The 12,014-nt window shown below is 40.5% G+C and overlaps 1 protein-coding gene across 3 annotated transcripts in view; it reads right to left on the reverse strand.

Moving 5' to 3' along the window:
- Positions 1-12,014, reverse strand: part of EPHB1 (EPH receptor B1) — a 435,557-nt gene that overhangs the window by 35,093 nt on the left and 388,450 nt on the right. For all 3 annotated transcript variants that reach the window (XM_073674309.1, XM_073674308.1, XM_073674307.1), the window contains exons 7-8: positions 9,199-9,361; positions 3,705-3,813 (exon numbers count right to left, since the gene is read on the reverse strand). In XM_073674309.1, the coding sequence (XP_073530410.1) occupies positions 3,705-3,813; positions 9,199-9,361 (272 nt within the window). The remainder of the gene's footprint in view (positions 1-3,704; positions 3,814-9,198; positions 9,362-12,014) is intronic.

Genomic DNA, 12,014 nt, shown 5'->3' on the forward strand with positions numbered 1-12,014 from the left:
AAGCATATACAGAATGGGAGGAATAGAGCTAAGCAACAGTACATGTGAAAAAGACTTAGGTATACTAATAGATCATAGACTGAACATGAGTCAACAGTGTGATGCAGCAGCAAAAAAGGCAAATACAATTCTGGGATGTATTAACAGAAGCATACAGTCTAGATCACGTGAAGTCATTATCGGTCTTTACTCCTCTTTGGTCAGACCTCATCTGGAATACTGTGTACAGTTTTGGGCACCACATTTTAAAAAAGACATAGACAAACTGGAGCAAGTTCAGAGAAGAGCGACCAGAATGGTGACTGGTCTGCAAACCATGTCCTATGAGGAACGGTTGCAGGATTTGGGAATGTTTAGCTTGCAAAAAAGAAGACTGAGAGGAGACTTAATAGCTGTCTACAAATATGTCAAGGGCTGTCACATTGTAGAAGGATCATCTTTATTCTCATTTGCACAAGGAAAGACTAGAAGCAATGGGATGAAACTAAATGGGAGGAGACACAGATTAGATATTAGAAAAAACTTTTTGACAGTTAGGGTGATTAATGAGTGGAACAGGCTGCCACGAGAGGTGGTGAGTTCCCCTTCAATGGACGTCTTCAAACAGAGGCTGGACAGACATCTGTCTGAGATGATCTAGTGAATCCTGCTTTGAGCAGGGGGTTGGACCAGATGACCCAGGAGGTCCCTTCCAACTCTACCATTCTATGATTCTATGATTCTATGATTCTATGATTCCACTCAGTATCAGCAGATTCTTGACAATAATGCTCAAGAATCTGTGATAAAGTTGAAGCTACGCAGGGGATGGATCTTTCAGCAAGACAATGATCCAAAACACCGCTCCAAATCTACTCAGGCATTCATGCAGAGGAACAATTACAATGTTCTGGAATGGCCATCCCAGTCCCCAGACCTGAATATCATTGAACATCTGTGGGATCATTCGAAGAGGGCTATCCATGCTCGGCGACCATCAAACTTAACTGAACTGGAATTGTTTTGTAAAGAGGAATGGTCAAAAATACCTTCATCCAGGTTCCAGGAACTCATTAAAAGCTACAGGAAGCGACTAGAGGCTGTTATTTTTGCAAAAGGAGGATCTACTAAATATTAATGTCACTTTTCTGGTGAGGTGCCCATACTTATGCACCTGTCAAATTTTGTTTGAATGCAGATTGCACATTTTCTGTTAGTACAATAAACCTCATTTCAAGGCAGAAACATTACTGTGTCCAACAGTTATTACATACATCAAACTGAAATAGCTGTTGCAAAAACACCAATTTTTATAAAACATTAAGCTTAAGATTAATAGGGGTGCCCAAACTTTTTCATATGACTGTATATTTTTGTACCGTATTAGCCAGTTGATAGAAAAATATTTAGATTTGAGAGTCCTCAGTGGTTGATACCTTTTAATGGCTAACCGAAAAGATGGTAACAGGTTGCAAGCTTTCGAGACTACTCAGGCCTCTTCATCAGGCTAGTATAACACAAAATCTGAAGAGTCACATATTTATACACAATAGGGCACATAAATAATGTAATAGATGAGACAGGTGATGAAAAGCAGAGCTATTACTGTAGGAGAGATAAACATTTTTATCTGTAAATATTTTAGCAGTTCATAGATAAGGACTGTGAAAGTTTTATTGTTTGGTGCTGTGTTGTGATGACCCCACAAGTCAGATGGGCACATTCCTTAGTTGATGTAGAATCACATAAATCCATGCGACACATTCATTCCTGCTCTGAAGTAGTCAAAGGTCACTATTAGTTTATATTCCCAGACTCTCCTTTCTCTCTGAGATTAGAAATTCCTTTTAATACCAGTAATTTCATGTCTTTGATGCTGTGATCAGGGGAACACAAATGCTTGGCTACAGGTAGATCTATTATTTTTTCTTTTATTGTATGGCGATGATGATTCATCCTTGTACTAAGTTTTTGCCCCGTCTCCCCTACATACAGACACCCAGCTAGACATTTGGTACATACAATTATAAAACTTTCACAGTCCTTATCTATGAACTCCTAAAATATTTACAGCCAGAAATGTTTATCTCTCCCATAGTAAGGCTGAGTTCACACGATGCGTATTTAATGCGTTTCCGCGGCGTTTTTGCAGTTGCGGAAACGCATTAAAAACGCATGGTAGAAGGGCAGCAATGTTCCCCAATTGAAATCCGCATGTGCTGTGCCCATGATGCGGATTTTTCCGCAGCGTAAACGCTGCGCTCAAAAATCCGCAGCATGTCAATTAATTTTGCGTAAACGCGGCATTTTCGCCGCCATTGACTTGCATTAGAACGCGCCAATTCCGCAAGACTGCATTTGTACTTGCGCTATTGGCGCGTTCTAATGTGCGGATGGTACCCGGGTGTGGAGGAGAGGAGAGTCTCATCCACACCCAGGTACCATTAAAAAAGCTGTAAAACAAGAATAAAATAAAAAATAAATGTATACTTACCATCTGTCGGCCCGCGCACCGCTCCTTCTTGGTTCCCGGCACTTGCAGTGAGTTGTAGGACCTGCGCTGACGTCAGAGTCATGTGACGGGTCACGTGACACTGACGTCGGCAGGTCTTTCAATTCAAAGTTGCCGGCGAGGGAGAACGGATTGAGCAGGACAGCGCGGGCCATCGGAGGTAAGTATATACACTCTCTCGGGTCACACTATATAAATCCATGCTGTTTGCATGGATTTATATAGTGTGACCTAGTTGTCAAGCACTTTCCAGGTGATGCTAAAATCGCCTGGAAAGCGCTTGTCAATCCACATGCGGAAACGCATGTGGAAACGCATGTGAATCCGCATGTATTCCGCAGGAAAAACGCATGCACAATCTGCATGCGTTTTTTCTGCCAGGGAGATGCAGAAATGATGCAGAAATTTTCTGCTTCATTTCTGCATCGTGTGCACATACCCTTATAGCTCTGCTTTTCATCACCTGTCTCATCTATTGCATTATTTATGTGCCCTATTGTGTATAAATATGTGACTCTTCAGATTTTGTGTTATACTATGCCTGATGAAGAGGCCTGAGTAGTCTCGAAAGCTTGCAACCTGTTACCATCTTTTCAGTTAGCCATTAAAAGGTATCAACCACTGAGGACTCTCAAATCTAAATATTTTCATAGAAAGGATTTTAATCAATGCAATCTGTTAAAGGCCCTGTTACATATAGCAGTAATGTGCCACCATCTTAGGCTCTGTTCACATGTCCATTAGGACAAACATACAATGGAATAAAAGATCTGTTGCATCAGTGAAGCAGAGAGAACCCATTACATATTAGGGAGTCTTTCTGAGATCCACTTTTTAGAATGGCAAGAAAAAAATTCTGCATGTAGCAGTTTTTTTGCTCTAAAAAAAAAAAGACACCAAATGGACCCCATAATAATCAATGGGAGCCCATAATAATGGATGGGACCCCTCTGCTTTCGATTGCAGAACTGATGAAACAAATCACTTATTCCGCTTGTCAGTTCCTAATGATGCCGGGATGGACATGTGAACAGAGCCCTACATACGTATTTACTTTAAATGCTGTAGCACATTCATTTAACAGACAATGTAATCCTCAAACAGACAGGAAAGATGTTATTGTAGCGCTCTTCACTTTACCGTTATACAAGCTTACAAAGAGATCGCTGCTATAACCCCATCAAGTGACATAAAGAGAGCGGAGCAAACTCACCTGCTGCAAACAATGGAGATGGCCACCAGAGACACTATGAAGACGACGCCTGCAGCAGCCGAGCCGGCAATCAGGGGAAGCTGCTCTCTGAGCTCCGATTTGTAATCCTCTAAAAGACGGGATATGAAAAATCACACAGGGCGCTGCCAGGCCGCCCTACAACAATCAGCCTTTTGTAATGTAGCCTATCATTTGAGTCAGATAGAGCATGCAAGCGAATCTACAAATCTAGACCTCAAGTCGGATCTTTATTATATGTATGTTCCTTTCATGATTCATGTTGAACCATAGAAAATGTCAAGTCTCCATTATGAGCTTCCTCTCTTTTCACCCAGCAAAGGTCAGAAAATCTGTCAGAAACCTATCTTCAGTAATTTCTTGTGTATCTACAAATATATTCATGTGATTCGCATGGTAAAACGTACATATCCAGCTTGCTTTATGCCCCCTCATGTCATTTAACATGAGGACATTGCTTATCTCTGGGTATTAAAGAATAAAGATCTCATGATTGGTGTTCTCGGTGGAGCCCTAAGGGAGGTGTTATGGAATCCACATTTAGAAAGGTGATGACTAACATCTTGCTGTATGGTTGAGTGTGAACATCAAAGGTGTAGCTATAAGAGTGTAAAGGTTGCATCTGCAAAAAGAAGATCTGGAGCTTAAAGTGGTCCAAAAGGTACCTCAGCTCAATGTGAGGAGTCCAGCAGTACAAATAGGGGCATAGCTAGGAAGGGCAATGAGGACATCTGGCTGTATGGTTGAACGTGAACATCAAAGGTGTAGCTATAAGAGTGTAAAGGTTGCATCTGCAAAAAGAGGATCTGGAGCTTAAAGTGGTCCAAAAGGTACCTCAGCTCAATGTGAGGAGTCCAGCAGTACAAATAAGAGGCATAGCTAGGAAGGGCAATGAGGACATCTGGCTGTATGGTTGAACGTGAACATCAAAGGTGTAACTATGAGTGTAAAGGTTGCATCTGCAAAAAGAAGATCTGGAGCTTAAAGTGGTCCAAAAGGTACCTCAGCTCAATATGAGGAGTCCAGCAGTACAAATAAGAGGCATAGCTAGGAAGGGCAATGAGGACATCTGGCTGTATGGTTGAACGTGAACATCAAAGGTGTAGCTATAAGAGTGTAAAGGTTGCATCTGCAAAAAGAGGATCTGGAGCTTAAAGTGGTCCAAAAGGTACCTCAGCTCAATGTGAGGAGTCCAGCAGTACAAATAAGGGGCATAGCTAGGAAGGGCAATGAGGACATCTGGCTGTATGGTTGGACGTGAACATCAAAGGTGTAGCTATGAGTGTAAAGGTTGCATCTGCAAAAAGAGGATCTGGAGCTTAAAGTGGTCCAAAAAGTCCCTCAGCCCCATATGAGGAAACCAGCAGTACAAATAAGGGGCATAAGTAGGAAGGGCAATGAGGACAGGGCAGCGTGATGGCTCACTGTATCCTTGCAGCGATGGGGTCTTGCGATCAAATCGCACCAAAGACAACATCTGCAAGGAGTTCGTATGTTCTCCCCGTGTTTGTGCGGGTTTCTTCCAGGTTGTTTCCTATCATGGCAGACCTTCTACCAAGCGTTTTTTAAGCGTTTCTGCAGCAGAATTGCCACTTCGGAAACGCTTAAAAAATGCATAGTGGGCACACAGCCTCACACTCCAAAGACATACTGATAGGGAATCTAGATTGTGAGCCACAATGGGGACAGTGATGATGATGTCTGTAAAGTGCTGTGGAATTGAATAAGCGAATAAAATAAAATGTGCCCCAGGTGTAAAGGAACAGAGTATTTATATACATTGATATCAAACTGAACCGTTACTCCGGTGAATAGAAAATGTAGCTATAGCTCCATATTAATGTGGAGTGCTCTGCTACGGTTTTTGCTTTATATGTTCCTGGAAGTTCTGAGAACTGGAGACATGGAGTAAAGCCGTGGTCACGATAGCTACTTACATAGCCCAACAGATCCCATTCATTACAATGATATTTATATAGACGGACTTGCCCCTTTAAAAGCTAGCCCTGTAGTGAAAGACTAAAAATGTTTCCAGCACGCTCCATTGGTTCTGAATCCATTTTTTATCAACATGAGATCGTTTTATTTTTTTTCTACTTTATTTTCTTTTTATAACGTTTATAGGACAAAAAAAATAATCAATTTGCAAGCAGCGTCTCAAGGACGAAGAATGAAAACTGTAGATATAACCATGGAGCAAGAAGGGAAGAACTGTGAAGGTTGGAATGACTTAAGGCCTAATTGCAGTAAGTAATTATCACTGGGATCAAACTAGTGGTTATCAATAATGTTCTGTATAAAAATGTAAATCAATTCCATGTAATATATAGGTATTAACTCTTCGGGGACCTTTTTTGACAATATCTTTCCATGGAGTAGGTCCTGACTGGCTGTTTACAAGGGTCAGTTTATTGGAAAAGTGAAGAATGAAATGCCACCTGCTAAAATCAGTGGGCACCTATACAATGTGCGGACACTAAGAGTAGCATACACATTAACTTATTGCTTTCCTGGCCCAATGATTTCAGAGGGAATGGTTGACTATGTAGTGTATATAGGGTTGACTAGAGATAATCTAGCACAGGAGGGGTCTGGCATAAGCCTAATCCCTTCTCCAAAGTCAGGAAAATGTAAGCTTGGCTATTCCAAGCCTGAATGTGCATTGGAAAGCCAGTAGCCATAGCTGTTGGCCTAACAAGTGTATGGGCACCTAAACAGTAATGTAGATTCGATTGCCAATCTTTTTTAAAAAGCCATAAAGTAGGTGCATGGATGGGTGGGAATTTTAATTTAGGCCAAGTAGGATCCCATTATGCAACACCTAACATTTTCCAATATTTGCAGTTGGCTTGTGGAAATTAATACACCCAGCCTTGTCACAACATTTATAATACCCAGTTCGGTATAAATTAAACTTCCATCTAAGTTTTCTGTTACGATCAATTTAACCCAAGAGGAGTAGAACTAGGAATAGTTCCTGTAGGTCACTGGAGATAGAAAATTCCCATTGTTCGCTGCTTCATATTATTACACGATAGGCAGTGACATGTTTGACATCCCCGGGACACCTCATTGACTGGTTATGTCTCCCTCCCTTGTAGTTTTCCTGTACATACTGTATCTTATCTTCCTGCCCTTGTTCTCCTCCTTATATTTCCTCCTGTTTAACTTTCCATGGCCTATGATGCCTGATCTTTGGGTTTAATACTTCCCAAATGATTGTCCACCCTATACGACTCGTGACATTAATGAACATTCAACCAGGAAGAAGGTGGTTCTGTTTTTGATGACCACATTTCCGTGATGATAACTCAGATGATTCATTAAGGCTCGGAGATCAGTAATGGACTTTCAGGAATTAACGCTAAAGGACAGATGGTATCGGAAATTAATGACAGGACAGGGTGGGAGATTTAACTCTTATCCGTTCTCTTGCTTTCTCTCATTCCATATATAATTCATTGTTTTACTCTTTACTCTATAAAAACATTGGGAAAAAATTCCCTGTGCTTTGTCTTGGCCAATATCCACCTAACCTTTCTAGGGCACACAGTGCATAGAGGATTGGCAGGGAAGGCGTTAAGCTTTTTGGAACAATACATATGCACAGCATCTCTTGGCAAAGCTACCTCCTTTCCTAATGCCCAGACTCGGCAAGGAGTGATGCCCAGCAGTGTTACGCATGCAATAGCCTGGCGCAGTGCCCCATGCCAGTGTGGGTGAAATGTTTCCGTTCGTGGAGGAGAACCCTCGTGTCTATCAAGCAGTGACACATGTGTTGAAATTTGATTGTTTAGCAATCGAGGGAAAATGAGAATTTAACTATAAAACATTGACGTAGCTGAGAAGAATTCTACGCAGGATGGACCAAGAATGAGATATTCTGGACCTGTTCTCTGGAGGAAAGTTCCTAAATGTAAATACACAGAGTGCATACTGCATGAAATGTGTATGAAACACTCAGATTCGATGAGGCATAAGTAGTTTGAAATCTAATATATGTTCCATTTTACACTTCATTGCCAACATCAGAATACGTTAACATGTCAATCAATTCTTCATATGGAATCTGATGGTAGTAACCAACCAAATGACCCATATAGATTGCTCATTTCCCTACATGTTGATAGCTATAAAAGAAGACATAATATATATTGTATACATCATTGGATTTCTTTATTGAAATGTTATATATTATCTTCGCCTCTGTACAAATAGCTCTTATCTTCTGATTTCCATATTTATGTCTGGTAAGAACTGGTTCGGCTTTACAGCACCCAAATTCATTGGAGATTTATTGCCAAAAGAAATATTCTTAAAAATGCAGTTAATGCAGGTAATAGAGTGTATAGAGAACCAGGATGCCGTGAGTGTACAATAATTTAAGTTGTTAATATCCTTAAAGGGGTTGGCCACTTTCTGATGAAAACTCCGATATATCCTCAACTGGTGTATACTGGCAAAACAGACCCTAAACCAGTATTTCTTACCACTACTCCTGATTTTGTAGTGTAAACTGTGACCTAAACTGGTGTCTACTGGTATGGCAGACCCCCTCATAATTTAACGTATTAGTATCCTTCAAGGAGTAGGCTACTTCTTGATGAAAATTACAATATAGCCTCAACTGATGTATATTGACATGGCAGACCGTAACCCATCATTTCTTACCACTGTTCCTAATTTTGCTGAATAAACTGTGGTCTAAACTGGTGCCTACTGGTATGGCAGACCCTCTTATAATTTAACTTGTTAGTATCCTTAAAGGAATTGGCCACATTTTGATGAAAACTCAGAAATAGCCTCAACTGATCTACACTGGCATAGCAGACCCTAACTCATCATTTCTTATCACTCTTAATTTTGTTGTATAAACCGTGGTCTAAGCTGGTGCCTACTGGTATGTCAGATGGCCTCATTTCTTAACCCATCGTTTCTTCCAAGCCCCAACTGCCCAAGGTTTTATTATATAAGCCCCCCATTGCCCAGTATGTTATTATATAAGCCCCTTACTGCCCATGGTGTTGGTGTACAAATAGTGTAGACAGCCACATCCATGGCTCCCAAGATGGGAGTGCTCTCCAGACTGCTTTCCCAGTTGCATCCTCTTCTGTGCCGGCTGAAAACGCTTACCATAAGCGCAGACATAGGAGATTAGCCACCAACACCATGATCTAGGAGACCCTACTATCAAACAATAGATAGACCCCAGGTAATGAGCAGCTGCTTGCGGAAAAGTCTCTAATCTCCAACTAATGGCTTATCGGTGGCAGAATTACATGAAAAACGGCAGTACCATTGCAGCCTATGCTCCATTCTTATTTTTTTTCTCCAGTTATAGGTTCACTAATATCTCCAGTTATGCATCTCATGCAGCACATCTCATGCAGCACATGCATCTCCTGCCACCATGAACATCCGGATGGTGTTGTTTGTGCTACCTACTTCATGGCCGGGCCCTGCTGTCAGCACTTACCATCAGTCAGGGTTTGGAAGCACATTTTTCCACTGTATTTCCCATAACCGGCCACAGTTCGTGCTCGGACCTGCACCACATAGACTATTCCTGGCCTTAGTCCTTCTATACTTGCTGTGTTTGTCTGGCTCTTGGCTATAGAAGAATTAAATTCATTGTGATCCTAAAGAGAACAAGAAATATAGGCCATTGAGAAAAATAAATAGTAATGACAAGTTACTTTTCTTGGCAATGTCACATCCTATTAGTACTGAAACTTGTAATCTGCATGTCTCATCAACAGTCAGCTCTGCTCTGTCACATTGGTGTTCATGGGGAATAACCATTAGGCAAGAATCAAATGTGTGCCACACTGGGAATACTAGGACACCTAGAGTGCCTGGAGTACTTTCTATTAACTTATCAATCACCTATTTTTTCTCTACATGATTACTGTCATTTTAACTAACATTACATATACTGTATCAATAGCACTGATGAATATTAATGAAGAGTATATCTTATCAGATACACAGTCTTCTTTCTCCTCTTATGAGCCACTTCTCCCTTTTATTTCTCCTCTTATGAGCCACTTCTCCCTCTGCCTTCTGAGCTCATCATTCATTCTGAAAAATATCTGAAATCATCTTGATCAAGACAATACCGGAAGAAGATTACAGCTGCATATTGAAGTCTATTGAGATAGGAGAGGAGCAGAGTGAGAAGTGACAGGCACAGAAACACCCCATCAGTGCTGCTGCTTTGTAGTAAGTGTTTATCTCACCCCAGTGCTGGATTCACAACTACGCTGCTCAGTACTGCTATAAAATAACCTCCATGCTGCTGCTTATCATGTGCTATATAGAGACTGGAGAGCAGCAATTCTTCATGTTTGTGCTGTATAGAGGAATCATCATAGCAATTAGACTGTGGACTCCACCCACTAGCTCAGGGCCCACTGAAAATTATAGATAGAACCTGCGGAGGGAAAAATGCAAAAAAATGCAAGATATAAGTTATATAATAGAACCTAAAATAAAAACAAAGTGAGCAAATACCCTGTAGTATATAAATAAACAGTAATAGTACATGTAAATAACATAGGGTACTTAGTTAACATTGTTTCGATAAAAAAAAGTCATCCCACCATGGCAAGGCCTGTTCATTTTGTTTATATAACTTTCTAAGGGCAGGTGTCTGGACAGTCAGGACCCAGGTCCTATTCTGCTCTTATCTATTTTACATCTGCTGACACATAGTGAGGTGAGCTACAAGAGTTAGGTACCGTCCCGATTGGGTGCACTATGTCGTGGTGGGATGGCTTTTACATTTTTTTTTTAATTGAAACAATGGTGATTAAGTTCCCTATGTTATTCACATGCACGATTACTAGTTATTCAGTTACTACAGGGTATTTGCTCATTTTGTTTTTATCTTAGGTTCTTTTTGTTAAATGGCCACAATGTGAACGTACACTTATGTATTGCACTTGTACCAACTTATGCTCTGGCTAAATTTTTTTTGGTTTTGGTTTAGTTTTCTGCACTTTGTACAAACAGGGGAGTGGCTCCCCTTTAAATGGGCTGTTCATTTTGCTTATATAGCCTTCCATGAATAAATGGCTGAACAGTCGGGACCCAGGTCCTATTCTGTATCTATTTTTACGCCTGGTGGTGACACATAGTGAGGTGAAGTACAAGAGTTAGGTACCGTCCAGATTGGGTACACCTTGTTGTGGTGGGATGGCTTTTTTTAATCAAAACAATGTTACCTAAGTACCCAATGTTATTCACATGTACTATTACAATTTATCTACTTATTACAGGGTACAGTATTTGCTAATTTTGTTTTTATCTTAGGTTCTGTTAAATGGCCACAGTGTGAATGTGCACCTAATGCGTTACACTTATACCGACATATGCTCTGGCTAAATTTTTTGGGTTTTGGACAAGTTCTATAATGGCCAGAATGGTGTTATTCCTCATGCACACAAACACTTGACATCTTATTCTGAAAAGTCATCTGCAATGATAAGTACACTTTAAGTGACAGCACACAAAATGTCCAACATACTTTTCAGCAGTAGACATTTGCTCTGTGACTTATTCCAAAATGTTTATTTACCCTTGTATTGAAAATAGCACAGAATATAGCGCCACTATAGTCCAGTGGTCATGGGTGGTATTGCAGCTTAGGTTTATTTAAGCATATAGAACTGAGCTGCCATACCAGTATCAGTGTTAATATTTAAAAAAAAAAAACATCATATTTCCTAATCCATTTCAAATTTATTGTGGATTCCTAAAAAATTAAACATTTCTTAATGCAGTGAAATTTGTACAAGAAGCTCAGGTTCAGCATCGGAGCTGCATAATCGCCTCATATTCCAGCTTCTGAAACCCGTCTGCCTCCCCCTAATAATGCTTATCCGTTTCACACAATATGGCTGGCAGAACTGTGCACCGCAGACAAAACTAGCAAATAATAAGCTGCAAAAATGCAGAATGTGGTTCTACTTGTAACAGGTGATTCATGTATTAATTGGGATTTCTTCACTTGCAGAGCAGAGACAATAAATCTAATTACTGGTATTGTCATTTCAGCCAAACACGGAGGAATCAATGTATTGTCAGAAAGGCTGATAACTGCAGATCAATGGACGGTGCCCGGACCACCGTGAATGGATATTCATCAGAGGAAATTCACAGTAATGATGGATAAGTGATTTCCAGTATACGTTTTTATTCTATCAATAAAGTCACCATAGAAGGTCATAAAGGACCCCGGAGATCCCGATTCGTAAATCCTATAGTTCCCATAGTTTATACAGGACGGAC

Source organism: Phyllobates terribilis, unplaced genomic scaffold (genome assembly GCF_046119375.1).
Source record: "Phyllobates terribilis strain yellow unplaced genomic scaffold, ASM4611937v1 Scaffold_3__8_contigs__length_932513732, whole genome shotgun sequence".
NCBI classification, from domain to species: domain Eukaryota; kingdom Metazoa; phylum Chordata; class Amphibia; order Anura; family Dendrobatidae; genus Phyllobates; species Phyllobates terribilis.